We start from the raw sequence: 24,917 nt of genomic DNA on the forward strand, positions 1-24,917 counted from the left end.
CTTCCCCCGCTGCCAAACAGCTGTTTGGCAGCGCTTAGGACTTTTTGGGAGGGGGGGAGAAGGAGCGAGGATGTGGCATGCTCCGGAGAGGAGCTGGAGTGGGGGTGGGAAGAGGTGGGCCCGGAGTGGAGCGGGGATGGGAAGAGGCGGGCCCGGAGCATCCCCCGGCAAAGTCTGTGCCTATTCTTCTCCAGCTAAGCTGCCACTGCTGCTGTAGAGGTGCTTCTTAGCATCCTTGCCTGCAACGGGCTGTGCCTGTGTGGGGTAAGCCGGGGCACTTCCCAACCACAGTACAGTACTGTACAGTATATAATGCCTTTTGTCTGCCCCAGAAAACTTTCCTTGGAACCTAACCATCTGCATTTACATTAAATCTTATGGGAAAATTGAATTAGTTTAACATCGTTTCACTTTAAGTTGCATTTTCCAGGAACATAACTACAACGTGAAGTGAGGAGTTACTGTACTAATAATTAAACCACAGAAAGCCATATCTGTACATTTGAATTTCTGGTGTCCTTATTCTTTACACTCTTTGGGCCCTTCCCAATCTAGGAACCAGATTCAGCATCAGTGTAACTTTTTTAAAGTTAACAGCATTGACAACATGCTTCTTGCTAGTATAATTGTAGCTCAGTTTCCATAAGTCATTTAATGAGGGTGAGGATTTAAAAAAACAAAAGCAAAGCCCACAGCTGTATTGCTTTTTAAATTATCGGATTATTCTGTGGTGAAAAACTTATTATGGTCACAAGAATTAAGCACACTGAAGTCAGTGGGAACGGCTGGATCTGCAGCTGTTCTGCAAATCAGGTGACTTCTTGACTTAGGAGCCTAACGAGGCACTCAGTTTTGAAAACCTGAGCCCAAGTTCACAATTTTGGCTTGGTGTAATACTGCCTGAAGCTGACAGTAACAGATATTTAACCGCAAAATAATCAGATCACAACAACAGTACAAATGTTTACCTTAAAAAAAAAAAAAAAAAGTCCTCATCTCTGTTAGGCATGATAGCAAAAAGTATGCTGGTCAAGCCCAATTTTTACAGGATCATGCAATGGTAACTTTTTTTTTTTTTTGGCATCCATGCATGCACAATTACAGTTTCTAGCACGGTCCAAGACGTAGTGTCAAATTCATCCTTCAGGCAACTACCTAGCTCTGTGGGTCTGCTTGATGATCAGCACATATGAAAATCAGACCACGTATTCAGGATCTGAAATAAAGATTTAGGAGCTGAAAATTAGGCACACCTTTTAAAAAAGAAATCATCGTATTGGTTGCAAAGAAGTTAGGTGCCTGAAAATAGAGATTTAGGAACCTAACTTTAGGTGCACAGGCTCAGATTCTCCAAGGTATTTAGACGCTTAATGGCTATTGATTTCCATGGGAGACAGGCGTCTAAACACCTGTGAAGGTCTGGGCAACAGCATCTTATTTTTCAGAGATGCTGAGCACCTGCAGCTCGCACTGACTTCCACCGGAGTTTTGGGTTCTCTGTCTATGTGAAAGTCAGGCTCCCGTGTTTCCAAATTTGACCCAGACCACTTGGGTACAGCGCTCAGTTCAGATTCCCACACTCGCCCCCAAACAGAAAGCAAGAGATCAAAATAAAGAAGCTACCATACATATTCACAAGGATAAGCACTTACAAAATGAATCACGATGCAAAGAAAATCATTAACAATACAGCCACCTGCTGTACTGCAAGAACACTACACCAGTAAAAAAAAAAAAAAAGGGGGGGGGGGAGAGGGGGGATAATGTATAGAATAAACCAGAATAATTTGCTAGTTTTCAACTATTATGTATTACAAAAGAGGTCAAAATGATCAGCAGATCAAATTAAACGACAGTGTAATTGTTATAAGGCTCACCACTTGTCACGATGATTTTGATGTATGGATAAAAACCCATATTTACAGGCATAGTCCTCATCACTGTACTATCTGAACATCTCAGAAACACTAATGAATTGACTCTTTCAACACCCTTTAGGTAGAAAAGTATCATCTCCATATTACATAGGGAGAAACTGACGCACAGAGAGAGAGGTTAACTTGTACAAGGTCACAGAAGAAAGCTGTGGCAGAGCCAAAAAATTATTATTAGAGTAGTATTTGTTCAATGTCAATAATGTGCTTGGCGATTTCTCCTACACAAAAATAAAGATATTCTCTATCTCAGAGAGTTTACCATAATAAAGATGGGCACAAACAAAACAGGACACTCCAAAGGTAAGGATAACTTAGGTGATTCTAATTTAAACTTCCCTCCATCTAATTCAATTATTAAAGTCTCTTCTGAATGAGCACTGTGAAATAAGCGGGTTTAAAGAAGGGATTTTGAGAATAGAACCCTTGTCAGCTAACTGCTAGTTCTGAGTCTTAATTATGAAACCACCTTATGTCCCTAAAAGCTTGTGTAGACTAAAGAAATTTGCACCTGGCTAATGTAGATACATAGCACTGGTACAAAACAGTGCTTGAACTGTTGTCATGCACCTAAGCATGTTGCACTGCCGCAGCTATACCAGTGCAAAAAACAAACAAACAGTAGGAGGAAGCCCTAAATCACTTCAAAAAAAAAAAATCACTTCCTGTTTATGCTGAGGTGTTTGTCTCCCACTTACTTTGCAGCTTTTAGCTAAGTCCTAAGGATCAGATTAAAAGTAATTTTCTTTGATGTTTTCAACAAGGAGGAAAGATTTTGCAATTTTGGAGTGCCTCTTAGCTGCAGATAGAGAACACTGCTGCTTCTCTGTCCCAATTATAACCTGACTAACCATTTTACCACTAAAATACCTAGTTAATGTGTGCTAATCTTACAAGTTTGAGATTTTGCATGTAGAGTATCAACATATGTTATTTGGGAAGTTAACCATTTCATGGAGCTGTTATTCTCTACACGACAATGGAGGAAGATGGCAATGGGGGTTGCCCAAATCAATCTTTCTAGGCAGTTTTCACTGTATTTAAAATATTAAGGTGACAGAATCCAAGTTGGATATTTATCTTTATGCGTTTTGGAATTGCTTGGACAAGGATCCGCCCTCCCTCCCCACAACATTGTATGCATCCCTGTTCAGATGCACTGAGGATGGGATGCTTTAGCTGACACCATTTGCTCCCTGAAAATGCAGAGGGCCTTGTCATTTTGAGGCTATCTGCACAGAAGTACTAATGAATGTTATCTGTAATTCCTATAATAGCCACAGTAGAATAGTCTTATTTATAAAACAAATCAAAGCAATTCTTTACTATCAGTGTATATCTCTAAAAGAATGATCAAATGAATAAAATCCATTAAGCACTTACTGAATAGGTTTTCAGTTTTCATTGATCTGACTGTATTCTAGTACTAAGCAGTACTTTTTCACTGCAAATTTCTATTATACATTCTTATAAGGGCTTGGTCCAGTCAAGATGTTAGCGCACAACAAGCCAGGGTGTGAATATACAGTGTGCCAGCTTGCCACATAGTAACATCCCATATGCACACTGCTACATTACACTAAAAGTTCCATTGTCAGAGTGCACTATGGAACTTTTAGTTCACCGTAGCAGTACCCATACAGGATGTTACTGCATGGCAAGCTGGTGCACTATAGATTCCCACAATGGCTTGCCACGCACTAACATCCTGAGTAGACAAGCCCTAACATTGGGTGATATTCATACCTGTGCAGAGGCCCAGCCCAAGGCATATGCACCACTTAAACCCTGAGAACACCGGAATTCAGGGGCTCAAGGGTTAATTTCAGCCTCAATACTCAGATCTAAATTTGCACGTATATAGGGATAGACAGGGCTCATCAACATGAGCTTACAGGAGCAGTCCAAATGATATCGGAGCAATGTGGCCTATTGGATAGAACACAGGACTGGGATTCAAGAGTCTCTGGTTCTATTTCCATCTCTTTCACTGACCTACTGGGTAAACTTGTGAGAGGGAAACTTACCTCTCTTTGCCTCAGTTTCCCCATCTGGAAACTGGAGACACTAATCCGGACCGCCTTTGCAAGGTACTTTGAGATCTAATGATAAGTGCTATTTAAGAATATATAAGGTGGTAGAATTATTATATGGGACTTACTCGCGTAAGTGGTCATTGGTATGAGTAAGGGTTGCACAATATAGCCCGAGGTAAACGTAAATAGTTCTCCCATATATACTATTTGGCAAATTAATAATGTTTACAAATCAGATTTTTCGTCCATTTCAACTGGTCCAAATGTTTTGAATTCTGAAATTTTGATGAAAAGCTTTGTTGACATTCTGAATTTAGATGAAACTTACTACTTTATTGTAAGTTCTTCAGAGGAAGAAGTGTCTCTTACTATGGGTTTGTACTGTTAGTAGTAGAATGAGGCCCAATCTCAGTGAGGGCCTCTAGGAGCTGCTATACATACAAATAAATAAAAATATAGGAAAAAATTTACTAAACTTTTGAAAATTATTCTTCCCATTTTATGACCAGCTCCAGTAAATATCATAGTTTTATACAAAACAAGTGACATATCTTATTACCTGCAATATTAATAGTTACTGGCAGGGGTGTTGGATCACAGTTTTGCTTATTCTGAGTATTTAACATCCAATTGTCAAGCCCCTAATTTAAAACTAAAGATTTCTGTAGGCTGCATTACCTACGAAATGGTTAAAAATGCATATATTTACCTGCCATCATCGCTACCATGCTGGCTTTGTAGACATTGGTAAGTGATCCCAGCTCTCCTGTTCCCAAGATTGTTTTCATATGAGCATCTCCACAGGCCTGACGAAACTGATGGATCTCTTCATAGAGGCCTACAGGAAAGTCATTTTAAAACTATAAAAGCTGGTCAAGAAACATTCTCAAGTATGGTGTTAATTTCCACTTCTGGGTGAATGCAGACAGGTCTAAGAACTAGTTATAAAGCAAAGTGTTAAAGGTTCATTGAATCACATGGCTGTGTAGATAGTTAGCACTGCTATACAGTTTCAAATTCATTTTAATAGCTGTTAACTTCATTTCATTCAAAACCAAGAATATATTCAAATATGTTTGGCATATGAGAACAAGTCAGCAGTATAAACAGGACAAAGACTTAAAAATTTCACTGACTAGCCCTAAATATACCAATAAAACACTATCAATACTTTCTAAAGTCTTTCCTGTATGCTTGTTAATAGCTTTCCTGTATATTCATCATGTCATTTTTCTCCTTCTCACTCCAGCCTTCTGATGCTCTTGGCCTTGTCATCAACTTTCTGGAATGTCTTCTACTTTCTGGAATGTTTTTTTTTTTTTTTTCAGCCTGTCCCACTCTGTCTCGTCTTCCACTCCTCTTCTACCCCCACATTTCTAATTCTGCCCTTAGATGAGATACACATTTCTCACTGGAGTTGCATACGCGCATCCAAGGGCAGAATTTGGCCCTTACCCTTATCCATAGTTGATAAGATGAACTGGTTAGAATTCAGGAAGGAGCTCTTGTGTGAACCTGTAGCTATTAAACAAACAAACCAAAAACTCTCCTTTTGAATGTGAAAAGATTGTCCTAGCCACAGGAATGCCACACACCCCAGTGCACACCCCTCGTAACTTGACAGATTCCTATTTCAGTAAGAATAAATTAGAAAACATTAAGAGATTTCTAATTGATATTTTTTTTAAAAAAATGATTAAACCCCTTTGACCTGATCAGATAATGAGGGTTGAGTGTGGAAGCACTGAGAAATCCACCATATTTTAGTGGAGACTGAAGTATTCTAAAACAACAAAGAATGGGAAATAGCCGCTAGATAAATCTAAACATGAATATTAATACACAGTCATGCTTTTCTAGTAAAATAGAACTGCAGACGTTTTGAAAAAGGGCAGATACCCCAACATTAGCGACCTGGTGAAATCAAGTATGGGAAGCCCTTTCAGAGGAAACAATGACAGACAGCTTTATATCAGAATCAAGTAGATTCTATAATATAGTGTTCCCATTTTTGGAATTTTAACAAAATAAAGATACAGATAAAAGGATGACCGACCAAACTGGGTCCTTTAAAGGTAACAAATTCAGATTATGAGTAAGATTTGTTAATACATATATGGAAATCAATGTATATTAATAATGATAAAATAAAGTTAAAATATATTTAAATACATCTTTGCTGTGCAATGACCATGATAATTGTGGACACTGCAGAGCAAAGGCATGTTTAGTGATAAACTATCAATGCTCTCTCCACCCCCAAGAGACTCTCCAAACCATTCGGTGGACTTATCAAACTGCTTCACTGCTGGTCCTCCACTCCACCTGCTGTGCTGATGCATTCTATTGATGTCAGGATGTAGCTGCTATGTTTGATAGTACTGCAGTGTTCCGCTGCGACATACTATGCATATTCGCAGACAACTGGCTAATGCACTTAGTGAGTCCCTTTATAGACACCTGGCTTATCTCACATCTCACTAGGTACCCAAAGTGTGAATTAATTAATCAGTGCTACCATACAGTCGAACATGTATTATTGATAATTGACGATACTCCAGAAGCCTCCTAGATCAAATCAACACTCAGAAAGGAAGCACAAAGAACCTGTGTTATTTGCTTGAGTAGAGGATTTGATAAGTGATAATATGACTGGCTGATGCTCATGTTAGATCATAATACAGTCTCTTTTAGTGGTGTGACTATTTCATGAAGCCTTTAGAAAACCAAGGAAAGCAGCTTTCATGTTCTACTAGTTTCAGTAGCAATAAGAAAAGATTCAGGTTTTCTCTAGTTCTAAGACATGCTGCCAAAAATTTCAAAACAAATTAATAGAATGTAAATTTAGGGTGGATGCCATGAAAGAAAATTATCTTGTTCTCTGAAGGTAGAGCTGTAGTTATAGTATTATCCCCACACTTTTGATATGTGTTTCTATATGAAATTAGTGCTGGAATGAGTTAACGGCCTCAGTAGCCAATGGCATGTGTGGCACCCAATGAAGAGGAATAACTGAGGCTCCTCAGCCATGAATATCTTTTCTGCCACGTTCTTCAAGGTAATGGAGAAAATGCATATGTACTTTTTTTTCCCTAACTCTAGCGGTGGGGATACAAGAACTTGTCTGTAATAATTACCATATATTCAGAGAACAATTGTTACAGATAGTATCTCATTTTTATGTGGTGCCTTTGATCCTAAAATATCCCAACACACTTTGCAGCTTTACAGCACCGGAGGGGGCGGGGGGAGGAGAGGAGACGAGAGGAAGGTACCCAACCGGCACAAGTCATATTGCTATATAGTAAAGAGAAAGGAAGTTTTGATCACAGATGTTGGGACAAACCCCTAACCCTATAAAAAAGGCTTCAGTATTTACACAGAGCAGACAGGAGATCATTTTACAGTTGCATCCAAATAACTTGCACAAGCTTCATGATACTCAAGTTACATGCTTCTTAAAGAAACAGGGTTGTGTAGCTCATACCCGGACCTAAACCCATGGTTTCCTGGAGTCTGGGCTTTGTATGTGATAGGGTTTGCTACCAAAAATGTCTGTCTGTAGTTCAGCTCCACCAGTCCCATCACTGGGAAAGTGCACACAGGATGCTAGCAGCCACTGGTATTTTAACCACTATGTTGTTCGGATTTCCTGAAGAGGGATAAGTGACAAAGTGGTTAAAATGCCAGTTACTGCCTCATGCCGTGTCTACACTAGTGCTCCTTTTACTACAACTGGTGGCACTGAACCAGTTAGTAGTAATGGTGGAAAAGTTCTTTTTTGTCAAAAATGTCTAGTGTAGAAACAGCCTTCTTGTTTCAGACGTGAAACTTAGACCATTACCCTACTCCACAGTCATTGGAAAGGCTATGAGAGAGCCAACTTCTGGCTGCTGTTTAAACAAAACAAAAAAAACAAAAAAAACAGCCAACCAACCCTCGTCACTCCAGGGAAGATTGTTAATAGTAGCATCTTGATACACAGAGCAATATCTCTATTAAAAGTTGTCACTTTCAACGCAGCAAAGACTCAAAGTATAAACAATCAAAGGGGAGAAAGAGAATCATAGCCTGTCTTTTAGCCTTTAGATCTGGGCCAGATCCTCAGCTGATGTGTAAAGCAGCATAGCCCCATTCACTGTTAATTGGTAGCACTAAAGTCAACAGAACTGTGTCAGTTTACACCAGCTGAGGAGCTGACTGAGGTACAGTCTGTGCTGATCTGGATGCAGAGTGGCATGAGGCAACAACAGCTTTGTTAGAAGACTGAACCCCTCAGTGACCCAACTCAATCTTAAAATTCTCTATGGCCTGCCAAAGAATTTTAGTGGATTTGTGGCCCTCTATTATCTTAAAGTTGCCCAACCCTGTTTTAAGATATCTCTCCTTTTCTGGTTTGACCTTCACTTGCTCTTTCGTTGGTTGGTTAGTTTTTTTTAATCTTCCTTTCCTTTCTCTCCTCATAGTTCTCTCCCCTCCGTTTCCATCCCTCATCCATCCTCTTAAAATGAGAATCAGAAACAGGGTGCTCCACCAAATCCAAACAAGTTTTGGAAGATGAGCACATAGTGAAGTGATTTTGTGGATGTCACTCTCCAAATACAGGTCTGTCAATAGCCCCGTTAACAATGCAGCTTCCAGTTACCAAAGTCCAGTGGGCCAATGGAGATGGAGGCAAATTTGAAGTGGCCTTTTGAAAAGGTGACAGATCCTTCCATTCCTTAGTGGCATCCAAGGGGAAAGCCTTGCTGGAACTGATATTGGGGAGGGATTTGGTATACAGTACCTCTATAGGGTTCGGTCTACAGAAAGACATTGATGCTTCAACTATAATAGAGCAAATGATGCTCATAACTACCTAGAAGGGATTGGTGGAGATTGAGCAGCATAATCGTGGCATCTCAGCAGGCTTTGGGACCATAGTGCCCAATCCCACACACCTACTGATGTCAATAAAGAGATTCCCATTAACTTCAATGGGCCATGGATCAAGCCCATAATTTTTGATGCATGGAAATGGAACACTATACAACAGTATAGGCCATTTCTGCAGCCTATTGCTCTCCCAAACAAAAATGTCACTTGCCTTTCTTTCATGATATGCCAGTGGAAAAATCAGATAGTTAAGAACACAATACTTTCTGAAAAGTACTACTGTACTAAACCTGCTCTTTAACAATGTTTTAACGTGCACCATTAGAAAGCATGTTAAAAAATTGTTAAAAAGCAGATTTAGACAATTATATTTCAAGTGCAATAAATATATTCAACAATATGTAAGTACAGCTTTAAAATAACTCTCAGTACAATTGGATGTTCACTAAAATACTTAATATAACATTGTCCAGCAACTTTTTAAACAAACAAAGTCACAAAAAACTCTTAGAAAATGCAGTTTTCATCTATCAAGGTGACTCCAATTATCCCAGTGTCTAGGGGGGGAAAGCTGAAAAAATACATAAAAACAGAAAGATCTAGTTTGCAAAATAAAAAACTTAATATAAACCACACATATTTTAGTCAATAACATCTGAAGTTTTGAAGAATCATAGCATGAGAAAACAACCATAAAAATACACTGGGGCTACAAGTATATGCAAAGGTTCTGTCATTATTATAAAGCATATGAGCAAAGCAGTTGTGGTTTATGAAGTCACTGGAACAAAGATGTATTTACTGCCCTCACCACCACTTTTCAATTTTATATAACACATGGGTCCTGCTTGGAAAGACTTCCTTAGCCCTTTCTCTGGCTTCCTCAAATAAACTGTAGAATGCAAAAAGATTTATTGTTTCTAGACATTAGATATAGCCAGAGTTTGGGCTATATTATAAATCATATATATGTCTGTAGAATGTTAATCCTATATACTGAACATCAGCCTTGCAACAAAATTTCCCCTCATCCACTGGAGTTGCTTTCCTTGATGGGCGACTTAAATATCAGGGGTCCCCCCACCCCCATTAACATCATCCTCAATGTTGTAAAGGTTGGTGAGTAAATTTTGTTCCTTGGATAGTTCTCTTTTCATGACAAATATGAGAGGCTACAGTACACAAGGATGTACATTCCTACATAAATTCTCAGAAATCTATCAGTGATAAACTCAGTGACTCCCTTGTGGAAATAAATCACAACTATTTATTAAAAAAAAAAAACCTGCTTTCTTCAAGCTTGCCACAACACTTGCTGTGGATAAAAGAAATGAATGAAATGAAGAAAAATCAAAATCTGATTTATTTTTAATCTACTCCACCCACCCTGTCACATCTGAGTGCTCCTTCCCAGTTACTTCCGTTTATACGTAACTGTCTGTAACCCCATGCAGAAAAAGCTAATACAGTTCAAGTTAAAACATCCACACCACAGTTGCAGTGGTGCCAGTTCATCCTGTTTTATATGGCAAATCCTGAGACCTGCAACTTCCATTTAACTTCAATAGGAGTTAATTCATTTTAAGGCCAGGAGGGACCATAGCGATCACCTAGTCTGACCTCCTGCATAACACAGGTCACAATTTCAGGCAGTAATTTCTGCGCCATGCCCAGTAACTTGTGACTGAGTGTCAGGTGTTCAGGATCTGTCCCTCTATTATTTCTTCTATGACATCCCTTTTCATAATCATGTACAATATACTTTAAGTTCTATTTTCTGTTGATTGCATGGGGTAACTCAGTGACCCTTGTTCTAAGTAGTCTGTGTCTAGAGCCTGCCCATGCTTTGACCTCTGAAGCATGGTAACTGCAGGCATGTTCAGAAACAGCTATCAAGCACTGTTCTGCACATTAAGCAGAACAATTCTTGACAACTTTTTCAGGCACCAACTGTCGCTACTCTAGGCCAGATTGGTGCTCTCTTGTGGATAGGGCTCTCTTGAGTCAGCTGGGTTAGCTGGATCTGTGCTCAAGACTAGTCCTCGCTCCCATTCCTGGCTATGCAGTGATCATATGCTTTGTAACTCTAACTGTGAACAAAAGTACAGGCACGAGAAAGTGATCGGGATGGATGGAATATCTGAACTGTATGGGAACAGTGTAATTGTCAGATGTCTGTCTGAACACTAACGAAGAAACAAATACAAATATTGCATTTGTTTATAACATGGCCACCACTGAGCAGCAGTGGCCACTTCAAGTCTGCTGTAGGGGTGCAAACTCTGCTCAAGCAATAATGTGGAGATAGTCACATAGAGGCACCCATTTCATATGTGGTTCTCTCCTTGCCCATACAAATAAAGGGGGGGGGGGGGAATATTGCAATTTCTCTCAATTTTATCTCAAGTCTTGCAATATTTGATTTTTCCTTAAAGCCCCAGCTCCCAGAGACAAACGATTATACAAGAACTTTAGTTTTCACTTACAAAGTTTATAGCTTTCACGGTTGTGGAGAAACGTTTGTGATCCAAGTGAACCCTAAAAACTCTAAAGCAAGAAGGCAAATCAAAAGAACCTAAATTTTTTATTTGTGGGGGAGGAGGTTGTTTTGTTTTAAATCTCATGATTTTTCCATACTTGGGGTTGGCAATACTCTCTGTCCAGCTTTTCATAGGCTTAGAGATCCCTGTGTGGGAGAGGTGGAAGGCGCTGTGCCTTTTTTTTCTCTTTGGCATCCAGATGATCTTAATACAGTCTGAGTTTGTATAGCTCCCTCTGCAATGTGGAACTCCCTTAGGAGGATTGTTGGTGGGTCAGGGAGCCTCTGGCTGTGGCTGAATGGAGTTGAGGAAAGCAAATAAACTCAGAGCAAGTGTGGAGACAAAGGGGCCTGTTGTACAGATGGCTCTGGCCTCCAGTAGCATTTAGAGGATGGGGAAATCTGAGTTGAAGCCTTTCTTTGCTCCTTAGGTGGACAGGACAAACCCTGCCTTGATACAGAACTTTCTATCGGAAACACCGTGAGGGAACTTTTTGAATATCCCCCCCACTGATCCCATTCAGTGGGTTTCTCCACAGAAGGACACAATCTGCATTTTTAAAAATTAATTCGTTCATATCTGATAACTAATTAGCTGCTTTTTTTAAATTTAAACATTTTGATTTTTGCAGCTCTCAAGAATGTTTAATAGTAGAACTATATTAGTCGCCTTTCTAATTATTTGGATCCATATTAGGATCCTACACAAAAACTATTATTCAGAATTTAGTTAGATAGTAAAAAAAAAAAGTGAATTAATGCTATTGATATTCTGCATAATGTAACCCATTAAAATGTTAAATATGTTTATGAGAAGATTATTTATGAACAGTTCCATTTGTATACACCCTATAAAAAGTGCTAGAAGACTGGGCCTCCACTACTGTCTATATTACTACTTCATATATCTTAGTTTGTGTCTACACTAAGCAGTTTCTGAACCATGCAGTGCGCACACTGTTCCAACTAGAAGTCTAGCACATCTAATCTTTGTAGTGTGGTCATTCAAAGGATATGTCTACACTCATAAAATACTTTGTTTTAGAAAATGTGTTAACACACATTTTAACTAGCATGATGCTAAACATAATTTGGAGCCTACTGTAAACGTGCACTTTTGTGTTTAAAAAAATGTGTTAGCTGATCTTGGGAGGGGGACATATGATTAACCACAAACAACTAATATATTTTTAAAAACCCACACAATGGTACTAGTCTATTCTAGAAGATAAGTCATATTTAACTAAGTTAAAATGGTGCTAGCGCATTTTCTAATGTGATACATTTCTACAGTGCAGAAAAGGCCTAAACTGGCTTCTAAAATGGTTTCACTTACCACTGTTCCAATTGTAACAAACTCTTTTCAAGACCAGCATGGACATGGCAAAGTATCTCCCATGTCATTGAATTAGACTAATTTTTGCAACACAAAAATCAACACAACAAATTAGCTTTAAGATGGCATTTGAACGATAATGATTATTTATATCTCCACTTAGGTCCTTAGAACAAATATATTGTGGACAGCAGCTGTTTGAGCTTTCTGCTTACTTCCCAGTTAATATCCTTTAATCTTTTACTGGAGGTATGACCTCTAGTGGAGGAAAAGAGGATCATCTAGTTACTATGGCAATTTCAGTCCTGTTGTTGTTTATCATTTGTATTGTGGTAGCATCTGAAAGCCCCAATCATGGACCAGGAATCCATTGTCCTAGGCAGTCTACAAACACAGAACAAAAGGACTGTCTGTGCCCCAAAGAGCTAACAATCTAAGTAAGATTGCCAACAAAGGTTGAACTATGATGGCTTTTGTGATAAAGATGTCAGTCCACACTGATCTGGACTGAGATCACCAACATATTTATTGCATCTGAAATCAAAATAGCCATTTTGAAAGATAGACAAGCTGATACCAGCGACCTGGGTTACTGCATATATTTGAGTACAAACTGGTGTAAGTGAAGAATATTGTGAAAAAGATCAAGATACATGAATAAGTTAGCACTAGGATGACACTGAAAGATACAAATATTGGCATGTTGCAATTGATGACATTTTAGTCCAATTCTACTTGTTAATTGAAGGAAGACAGAGATCAGAAAATATGGTATGTCACCATGATGATTACATTTCCTTAACTAAACTCCATTATCATATGTTTCTTTCTGAAGTGTTCTCAGTGAAGGCTACTAGCGCCTGTTTACCTTTACATGGAGATTAGTTATAGGACCATTGTCAGCACTTAAGGTAAACCATTCACGGTACATTAAGGGAGAACCAATTAGAGTAAAACCATCTCCAGTATTATTACACGTACTAATTAGAGAGAGAGAGAGAGAACGAACACCAGTAATAATATGAACTGTAAATTTGTACCTTGAACTTCGGAGAAAAGCAATTAGAAGACACATCCATTTTTGTCAAGAACCAAAACACACATTTTAACGACATATCATCTACACTGACAACCCGTTTGGGTATTTTTTAACCATTCTGTTTGTGGGTAATTAGCCCAGGGTAATTAGACCATCAGCATTCACTTTTCTGCTGTTTCCTTTGAACTATGCAGAAGTTGGGAAATTATTTTTCAAATATCTCTTTATATAAACCCTTTCAAAGACTAAATCTAAAAGTCAGGATTTTCCAAAGTGAACAAGTGATTCTTGCTGTCTAACATGACACCTCTTAAAGTAGTTTGAATTTTCAGAAAGTGGTAAGCACGCCCACCATCTGAAAATCAGGCTCTTTCAGGGTGTTCGAAGTTCAGCACCCAAAAAACAGAGATACCCAAATCACTAGTCATTTCTGAAAATCTTGGCCCAAAGTGGGCAACCAAAAGTCAAATTCTGCTATCAGCGACATGAGCAGAGGATAAAACTTGGCTCCTTAGCTTTAGTAAGTGCTTACCTTCCCACTGGCCAGTCAGCACAAGGGTTCTGTTAATTACAATGTCGATCTCTCTGGCACCATCTTCCACTGCTATCCTAATCTCTTCTAATTTGGTTTTCAGTGGAGTTTGTGCAGCTGGAAACCCAGTTGCCACTATGAAGAATGGGAAAAATAAAGTTGTGAAGTAAGCAAAGACTTTTATATAAATATAATTGTTATTAAGGCAGATTGGGGGTATAAAAAGTCAAGGTTTTTTTTTCTTTTTTCCCTGAAAGGGAAGTTACTCTACAGCTCCAGTAAAGACTCAAAGATTTGGAAAGCACCTAATTCATCCCCCACCTCATTTACAAGAACATTTGTTCTTCCCTTGAGATCTTTAATCAGTGCTTTGCTCAGTTTTAAATGTCTCCTGCAAATGGATTTCTCCCACTTTCCTTACAGCTATTTCCAGTTCAGCCTGGCTAATACATATAAGTCCATTGCCTTCAACAAAGTTCTGCCTGTATACACAAGCTCTGAATTTGGCCTAATGTGTGAAATGATCTTTGATGTATATGTTCTTCAGTCCTCCAAAATTCTTATAAAAGGTATTTGAAAATACATGCAACTAATATGGGTAAGTAACAGTCACAATATAGGTAAAGTTGAATGCAATCATACCCTATTCAGCAGTCATTTGAATTTTTGTACTTAAACAATATAAAGGTAACTTGGAAAGGAAAAAAATTAGCCTTGTTCCACTCCCGCCCCTCCCCCGCACCCTTCTGATGTATAAAGAGAATCTGGAAAAGTTCTCTTTCCCCCTTGCAAACACAAACATGTTTTTGTGGTGTTTTTTCAATCCTAAATTCCACATTGTCTCCCTTCTGTGGTGCCCGAAGAACTAGTGAAATGATGACATCACAAAGAATCAAGACAAAGGTATTTTTACAGGGATGGACCCTTGCACCTGCACAGAGCCTTGCTGACTTCAATGGGGTGGAGGGATCCACCTGCATGCAACCTAAAAGTTGAGCTATTAAGCAAGGAATGGTTTTCATTTGTTGATGTTAACATCTATTCAGCTTTAATGACTAATTCCACTTGGGAGAAAAAATGTCTGTGTAAAGATTCATTATTCCTATCCCTTCAGTTCAGGTATGAGATCAACATACACACCTCCAAGACCCCCACAGGAGATCCTCCTCCAGCAAAACTTAGACTTGACAACTAAAAACTTGATATTCCAGATACATTTTAGTGAAAAAGGAGGAGGATCCTCCCCACCCCACCCTCCAGCAAAAAACCAACCAACAAAAAACAACCACCCTTTCAAGTATTCTTTACCCATCTTATAAAAGCAAAAAGGGCACAAGTCCACTGGGAAAAGAATCTTTTAAATAATACTTGTAAAGAAGAGAAACTTACCTGAAGCTACTGGTATGTTACAACCAGCAGCCTTGAGTGCTTTAACAGCATCAGCTACCCTAGCTGGATACACACAGACAGCTGCTGTAGTAATACCTGCAAAAAGTTACAATCCACTGTTTCACCTGTATATTTCCATGTAATGTGCATTGTCTTCTAGTCCACACTATGGCCTTGTGTGCACTAGATTTTTTTTTTTTTTTTTTAAATCCCGTACTCTTGCACAACCACCAGCTGCTCTCCACTGGCTGTAGCAACCATGAGAGCTTTACTGACAGCGGGGCTCAGGTGGCCACTGGCAGAGCTACCACCATGTCCGTTAGCCCTGCCCTGAGAACACTGAGGCTGCATCAGTAGTAGCTCAATCGCAGACACAGTTTAAGGCTGGAGTTCTTTAAACGCCAGTTTCAGACCAGTTTGCTCTGGGATTTATGATGTCAGAAACAATGTTATCAGAGTATTGTACCTAGAGGCCTATAGCACAGTTTGACTAGCATGGAATACCCTTTGTGTTAGCACAGTTTTGCTGTGTTTCTATTTCAAATTTTATTCACATTCTAAGCAACTTGGCCTGATATTTAATAGTTTTTTTTAAATGTATCAAGGATTAGAAAGAATTCATAAATCAGAGTTTAAAAAAGGATTGGGTCTTTCCTATTTCATGACTATGGCTAAGAATCCAAGGCCTGATTCATCACTATGTTCTAGTTTTACACCACACACCCCTGTTGAAAACAATGGGGTTATGCCTGTGTAAAACTTACCATTGCGATTCGTCAATCAGGCTCCAAATGTTTATACAGTATTGATGGATTTGATTTTTGTTTGAATGTAGCTCAAACAAAGCACCAAAATCATGTGGCATTTTAAAACAGCCTCCTGTATCTGACACATCAGTGATATTAATACTTCTGAGAAGTTACGTTGTGCAATGCTGACTATTGTATGAAAAGATGCCATTTTATGGCTATCATTTAATACTAACTCTGTGTGGCCACATTAACGCCTTGACAATTCCATTCCTGTTGGTATTGGGTGTAACATTTAGACTTGTATTGAGGGCCCAGTTCTGCAAAATACTTTGGGAATGCCTATGCCACAGCAGGGAGGTATGATTCCCAGTGGGGGTAGATAGACTTGTTCTAGCTCTGCTCAAGCTACCGTGCTAAAAATAGTAGCATGGAAATTGCTGCAAGGGTGGTGGCTCAGCTAGCTGCCTAAGCTTGGACCCAAGCAGTCAGGTGGACTTGGACTTGGGCAGCTTGCCTGAGCTGCTGCCCGTGCAGTAATGTCCACACTACTATTTTTAGTGCACTAGCTCTGCTCGAGCTAGAGCAAATCTGTCTGCCCACACTGGGAATCATGTCTTCCAGCTGTAGTGGACACACCCTTACGGTCAAATCCTGACCCCCAGTGAAGTCCCTAGTAGTAGACAGAACTAGCTGCTATTTTGATCCCTTTCTCAGTTACTGACATAACTGGGTGGCAGAGACAATTCTGAGGCGAGATAAAAAAGCCAAATATTTCAACACACAGCACGTGTCTGTATCTAATTGTCTGCACAAAGGCAAAGAGCCAGATCCTGGAGCTACACAAAATAACCTCAACCAGGGTTATGACCCAAAATATTTACAGACACTAAAAAAAAAGCCCAAACATTTATTGGGGATATCATGTGCATTTTAATGCAAATAAATTTAGTGCCACCTTACCATCCAGTTATTAAAAGAGAGATGTGGGGTTTTTTTGTATTTCATAGTTTTATTCTCTTTATGGTTTCCATGTCAAATACTGTAGTATATTCTATAACTGCCCATATTACAATCTCGATCTGGGATCTGTAAATCAAGGTGAGGTTTTCCCCCCACACACATCTTACATCATAACTAGGGATAAAGATTTTGCAATTAGACCTTATATTACCATTTCTTTGAATGAGACTGTCTAGGCAGTTCAGTCTTCCAGGGCTGTTTGGCTGTGCAATACTAGCTCTAACATCAGTAATGTTCAGGCAGTAGAAATTGAAAAAGAAGATGTTGAGTTAATGTTCTGTCCATAACCAGTTTTATAAAGCCAAAGCTTGCAAGTAATGTAACCAAAACCATCATACCTTTATCATGCATGTTCATGGCTCTCAAAAGATCCTCTCTGATTGGATGCTTGGCTTTGTAACAAAGCCTGTGAATGTTTGAAGGGGTGTCATCGCCTGAAAGGGTGGTGAGATCTATGCAGGTGACAGCTCTCAGTAGCCAAGCAGCCTTTATTAGGGAAAAAAGTAATATCCAAAAAAAAGGATTAAATTTTTTAATGTGGCCCAGGTGATTTAGGAGACTAAGCCCATCTCAAAAGTGAGTCACTTAGGTACCTAAGTTTCATTGACAATCAATGGTGCTTTTGAAAATTTTACCCAATGTCTAAAAATCAGCTACTGTACAGTCAAAGGACCAAGTTCCAATTTATGGCACTGGATCAAAGACTGAATAATGAGCAGGAATCCTAGCAGATTATTATACACCAGGATCCTAAACCAATGACGCTTTATCTGGGCAACCCACTGGAGGAAGGATGCAACAGCCTCTATCCAACAGAGTTGTCTATGTGCCCGTAACATGCTAAGTCTGCCTCATGCAGAGCTAGTCTGCATAGAAAGCATACACACGCTTCAGCAGGCACATGAATTATAAGTGCAAGTCACCTGAATGCACACAAGACAGGAATATGCATGCCACCATTACATATTACAACCCTAATCTGTGCATATGCATCAGGGTGAAATCCTGGTCCCACTGAAGTTAATGGACATTTTGCCAGTTACTTCAATGGAACCAGGATTTCACCCTAGGTGTCTTGCACGTTTTAATATTTGGGTCCTAAACTCTAGGTGTCTCGGTTTTCCTGTCTCTAAAATGGGAACAATAATATTTACATATCTTCCTGCAAAAAAGTTGAGAAATTGACTAACATTGCTAAAGCATTTCAGTATCCTTGGACAAAAGATGCTACATAACTTTAAAAATTGTTATTTTTAACTGTAATTGGGGTTGTTTTTTTACTTCAGAAAGTTAGCTTTTTACATCAATGAGGTTTTTTATAACTGGTTTAAATTAAAACAAAAATTGTTGTCCAAAAAGAAGAGAATACCTAATCAGCTGCTAAGAAAGGGATTCTAGTCTCATCCCTTAGGAAATGAGTTGTGAAGTTGTGAAGACAGATGTAGTAAACTGCTTCCAAGAAATGGTGTGAACCTTATTTGTTTTAAAATAGGATTTTGGCTTATTTTATATATATATATATATATATATATACACACACACACACACACACACACGGATATGGACTTGAGCAACAAAGTTTGGATGTGGAATATTATCTACATCCAAACTTTCCCAAAGTTCACGGTGTTAAGAGCTAAGGATCACATTCAGGCCCATCTCTGTTTGTTAGACAGCACATGGATTTTCTGCTACATCTGTACTTGGGTAGATGGAAAAAAGGTGTTGATGAAAACAACCCCTTGGTGTTCTTTAAAGAAAAACTGAATTATTTAGTTCAACAGTAGCGTCACTACACAAATAAAGAGCTGAAGGGTACTGGGGGGCAACAATGCATCTGCCCTGAAGCCACATTAATGGGGACATCAATACCAGAGTAAATCACCACCCCAAGTGATTATATCTATGCAATCCAAGGGGCGGATTCTTCACTCTGTTGCACCTTATGTGAATATGTGGTAATTTACAGCAAATCAGAATGGTCCTCATAGACTTTAAGGCCAGAAGGGACCATCATGATCATCTAGTCTGAGCACCTGCACATTGCAGGCCACAGAATCTCACTCCCGTAATAGATCCGTAACCTCTGGCTGAGTTACTGAAGTCCTCAAATAATGATTTAAAGAGTTCATGTTACAGAGAATTCACCATTTACACTAGTTCAAACATGCAAATGACCCATGCCTCATGCTGCAGAAGACAACAAAAAATCCCATGGTCTCTGCCAATCTGACCTAGGGGAAAATTCCTTTCTGACCCCAAATATAGTGAACAGTTAGATCCTGAGCACGTGGTCAAGATGCACCAGCCAGACACCTAGGAAAGAATTCTCTGTAGTAACTCAGAATCCTCCCCATCTAGTGTCCCATCACCAGCCCTCGGAGATAGTTGCTACTAGCAGTTGCAGATCAGCTACATGCTATTGTAGGCAGTCTCCTCGTACCATCCCCTCCATAAATTTATCAAGCTCAGTCTTGAACCCAGCTGGGTATTTTTTTGTCTCCACTTCTCCCCTTAGAAGGCTGTTCCAGAACTTCACTCCTCTGATAGTTAGAAACCTTACTCTAATTTCAAGCCTAAACTTGCTGATGGCCAGCTTATATCCATTTATTCTTCTGACAACTTTGGTGCTTAATTAAATAACTCCTTTCCCTCCCTGGTATTTATCCCTCTCATGTGTTTATAGAGAGCAATCATATTTGCCCTCAGCCTTCTTTTGGTTAGGCTAAATAAGCCACACTCTTTGAGCCTCCTCTCATAAGGTAGGTTTTCCATTCTCGGATCATCCTAGTAACCCTTCTCTGCAACTGTTCCAGTCTGAATTCATCTTTCTGAAAGACGGGAGACTGGAATTGCAAAGAGTATTCAGATGAGGTCTTACTAATGCTTTGTATAATGGTACTAACACTTCTCTATCTCTACTGGAAATATTTCTCCTGATGCATCCTAAGTCTGCATTAGCTTTTTTTTCACAGCTGCATCACATTGGCGGCTCATAGTCATCCTGTGGTCAACCAATACACCCAGGTCTTTCTCCTCCTCGGTCTCTTCCAACTGACAAGTCCCCATTTCATAGCAAAAATTCTTGTTACTCAATCCTAAGTGCATGACCTTGCAAGTTGTACTATTAAAATTTCATCCCATTTCTATTGTGACATTGCACCCCATATTCTTCACAGTTGCATAATTATGATGCATCTTGGACAAGATGGGTCATGTAAGGTGGGATTGGAAAAGTTATGATTTTCTGAATATGATTATCTTATTTGTATGTATGTATCATTTTTGTATCTGAAGTTATGAATATTAACTATTGTGACGGGGCAAGGCCAGATGGCTATAGAAAAGTAGTGGGAGATAGATATATTAGCTCCAGGCTAAACAAATCCCTGGTACCAGGATAAGTGAAATGGCAGCTGCTCCAAGTCAATTAAGACACCTGGGGCCAATTAAGAACTTTCCGGAAGGCAGGGAGAATGCTAGGTTGATTGGGACACCTGAAGCCAATCAGGGGCTGGCTGAAACTAGTTAAAAGCCTCCCAGTCACTCAGGTGAGTGTGCATGTCAGGAGCTGTGGGAGGAAGTTGTGCTGTTGGAGAGACTGAGTAGTACACACCATATCAGGCACAAGGAAGGAGGCCCTGAGGTAAGGGTGAAGTGGAGCTTGAGGAAGTGAGGGTTGCTGTGGGGGAAGTAGCCCAGGGAATTGTACATATCATGTTTCTAAAAGGTCAGCTACCATAGCTGATATTATTAGGGTCCCTGGACTGGAGCCCGGAGTAGAGGGTGGGCCTGGGCTCCCCCCCCACCTTTGCCCCCAATTAATCACTGAGACTGGGAGACAACAGAGACTGTGCAAGGAAGGATAACTTCTCCTCACCTCCCTTGCTGGCTTATGATGAAAATGGCTCCGTAGACTGTGACCCTTGTCTCTAGAGAGAGAAGGGTTATGTGGAGGGTCACAGTGAGCCTTTGAGGCTAGCGAAATCTGCCAGGAAACGCGGGACCCACGGAGGCAAGGACAGAGCTTAGTCACACTATGTATCTGAATTTCACATGTAGTCACATCTGGGTGACCCCCACTAGGCAAAATGCTTCCAAGTCTAGATAGCCGACTATGAAGGGCCTATTCAAGGTAATGGGCATTAGGAAAAACAACAGGCCTTAGGAGATGCTTATCCCCCACTTGGTGAGCCTTCCTGAGAATGCTCCAGACAGCTTGTAAGTAATGGCTGCTATGACTCAGCAAGGTATGCAAGGACATGTGACCAGGCCACATGACACAGAACTCCATCTTGGATACCAGTGTTTTTCCACAAACTGAGTTTGGTACAAAGGGTTCCTGCCATATGCTAAAGCTATATAAGTCAGTGAGTGACATCATTTGTTGTTCTTCACTCCCGCACAACTGAACATCTAAGAGAAGCTCCAAAGGAAAAGGACTTGGAATGGGGGTGGGGATCCCAAGCTGCAAAACAAATGCAGCTTGTCCCTTAAGAATCTGCAAGCTTGCTTGTATCATCAGCCAGGGTTAGAAACTGCTAATTCACATCCAATTGGTCTAGTATGTTAAGCTTAGTTTGCGGTTTTGTTTATTTGCTATGTAATCTGCTTTGATCTGTTTGCCATCCCTTATAATTACTTAAAATCTATCTTTCTGTAGTTAATAAACTTATTTTATGTTTTAATCTAAACCAGTAAGTTTGGTGTGAAGTGCTTGGGAATCTTAGCTCAAGGGGCAGGAGCTGTTGCATTTCCTCTCTACATTGAGGGAGAGGCAAACTCTATGACCTTACACTGTACAGTTCCCTGTGCACTGCAAGATGGCATAATTTTGGGTTTATACTCCAGTGCGGGGATGTGTGCCTGCGGAGCTGGAGGTTATCTTGGCTGTAGCATCTCTATTGTTGATTCATGCAGTGGCTGGACAGAGAGCCTGCATGTAACTGCAGCTGGGTGTGTCCCTGCCTGTATGAATGCTGGTGGAAGTGTAGGACCAGGAGCGGTCTGCAGCTTGTCACAGCAGCACAGTGTGAGAGGGAGCCCAGGCTGGTGAGTCAGAGGGCAAAGTGGTATCCCACTTCCAGGCGGCACCCTGGAGGGAACCCATCACATCTGTTACTTCAGTTTTCAAAGTCATCCAGATCTTCTTATATGATATTCCAGTCCTCCTCCAGATTGGCAATACCTCCCAACTTTGTGTCCTCCGCAAATTTTATTAGCGCACTCCCCCTTTTTGTGCCAAGATCATTAGGAAAAATGTTAAATAAGATTGGTCCCAATACTGATACCTGAGGAACTCCACTAATAACCTCCCTCCAGCCTGACCGATCACAGTTCAATATGACCTGTTGCAGTCTCCCCTTTAACCAGTTCCTTATCCATCTTTCGATTTTCATATTCATCCCCATCTTCTCCAATTTAACTAATTTCCCATATGGAACTGTATCAAATGCCTTACTGAAATCCAGGTAAACTGGACCTACTGCATTTCCTTTGTCTGAAAAAATCAGTTATCTTCTCAAAGGAGATCAGGTTGGTCTGGCATGATCTAACCTGTGTAAAACCATGTTGTATTTTATCCCAATTACCATTTAACTCTAAGTCCTTAACTACTTCCTCTTTCAAAATGTGTTCCAAGACCTGGCATACAATTGAGGTCAAACTAACAGGCCTGTAGTTTCCCAGATCATTTTTTCCCCATTAAAAATAGCAATTCTCCAGTTAACTGAGTCAACCCCCGAGTTTACAGATTCATTAAAAATCCTTGCTATTGGGCTTGCAATTTCATGTGCCAGTTCCTTTAATATTCTTGGATGAAGATTATCTGGGGACCCCGATTTAGTTCTATTAAACTGTCTGAGTTTGACTTCCACCTCAGTTGTGGTAATTTCTACTTCCAGATCCTCATTCCCATTAGCCAACCTACCACAATCCCTAAGATCTTCATTAGCCTTATTAAAATCAGTGACAAAATAGTTGTTTAGATGTTGGGCCATACCTAGTGTGATGCTGTATAAAAAGAAAGATGACCATGTTTACGCTAAAGTATCACCACTGATCTATCGCCAGTGTTGCACCGTTGTAATAAATCTTATACGAAGTATGCCGTGTAAGGTATCATTGGAAAAGTTGTGATCTGTTGAACAACACTGTTTTGGTGCAATCCGTGTATCATCATTGTATAGGAAGTTATGAATATATTTGTTATATTTGTAGTTCAAACATGTTGTGTTTCTGGGTAACACCCACAAGACAGATTTATATTAAGACCAGCCAGCCATATGTTGATGGGCCATTAAGGAGAATCAACTCTTCCAGTGGGCCCCTCCCAAAGATGCCTCAAAGAGCCTATGGACAATGGAGGCCCAGTGACTCAGCAGGGCTCTTAAAACATGTGATCCCTGAGTCCATGTTTCAGACAGTAACTTTCCATGCACATAGGCTGAGAATATAAATGGAGACTGTCAGATCATCCACTGGCCATTTTTCTGCTCCCCATTTCTGGACTGTGATTTCTAACAAAGGGAACTTTTAACAAGGGACTGAGGACTCCAATAAGACAGTTAATTTTTCTGTAATTGGTGTTCTTTGAGATGTATTGCTCATGTCCATTCCATATTAGGTGTGTGTGCTTGGCATGTACACTGGTGCCAGATGTTTTTCCCTTATCATGGTCCCCTAGGGATACTGCTAATCTGTGCCTGGTTTCTCTTGATCTTTGCCAGGGCCCAGCTGATCAGTGGAATCAGAGGGGACGTGTACATCAGGCTCCCTGACCACGACAGGAGGAAGGCATCGGAGAGGGATTCCTTGCTTAGAGCCTGTTGAGAACAAAACTGGTGGCATTTCCTGTTCTGTCTGGTAGTGAACAGGTGGAAATTTACCACCTTTGGAAGATCACACAGGCTACCTCTTTATGGAGCGACCACTCAAGATGAGAGGAGAAGTCCCTGCTGAGCTGGTCTGCCAGCATATTTCTGACTCTGGGAAGGTGACAAGCTTCCAGGTGGATTTCGTGGCTGATGCAGAAGTTCCACAGACGGAGCGCTTCCTGACAGAGAGCTGAGGAGCGCGCTGCCCCTTGCCTGTTGATGTAGAACATTGAGGCTGTGTTGTCAGTCAGGACTCGTACCACCTTGCCCGACAGGTGGGGCAGGAAGACTCTGCACGCCAGCGGGACTGCTCATAGCTCTTTGACATTTATATGTAATCGCGCCTCCTCCAGGGACCACATCCCCTGTGTCTGGAGGTTGCCGAGATGTTCCCCCTAGCTGAGGTCCAAGGCGTCCAACACCAACTCGATGGAGCGAGGAGGGTTGTTTCGGAACCCCTTCTAGGACTGTCCCGCAGTCGGTCCACCATCTCAGCGAGGTAACTATCGCCTGGAGAATGGTAACCATCTTCTCTAGGGGGTTTTGGGTCTGTGAATAGACTGTCACCAGCCATTGTTGCAGGGGCCGCA

At 40.3% G+C, this 24,917-nt stretch overlaps 1 protein-coding gene across 8 annotated transcripts in view; it reads right to left on the reverse strand.

Annotated features, from left to right (window-relative positions):
• The window catches only part of DERA (deoxyribose-phosphate aldolase), a 140,897-nt gene that overhangs the window by 87,593 nt on the left and 28,387 nt on the right, over positions 1-24,917 (reverse strand). For all 8 annotated transcript variants that reach the window (XM_074938311.1, XM_074938291.1, XM_074938276.1 and 5 more), the window contains 4 exons: positions 17,791-17,938; positions 15,681-15,776; positions 14,292-14,426; positions 4,680-4,808 (listed from right to left, as the gene is read on the reverse strand). In XM_074938311.1, coding sequence (XP_074794412.1) covers positions 4,680-4,808; positions 14,292-14,426; positions 15,681-15,776; positions 17,791-17,938 — 508 coding nt within the window. The remainder of the gene's footprint in view (positions 1-4,679; positions 4,809-14,291; positions 14,427-15,680; positions 15,777-17,790; positions 17,939-24,917) is intronic.

This window comes from Natator depressus, chromosome 1 (genome assembly GCF_965152275.1).
Source record: "Natator depressus isolate rNatDep1 chromosome 1, rNatDep2.hap1, whole genome shotgun sequence".
Lineage (NCBI taxonomy): Eukaryota > Metazoa > Chordata > Testudines > Cheloniidae > Natator > Natator depressus.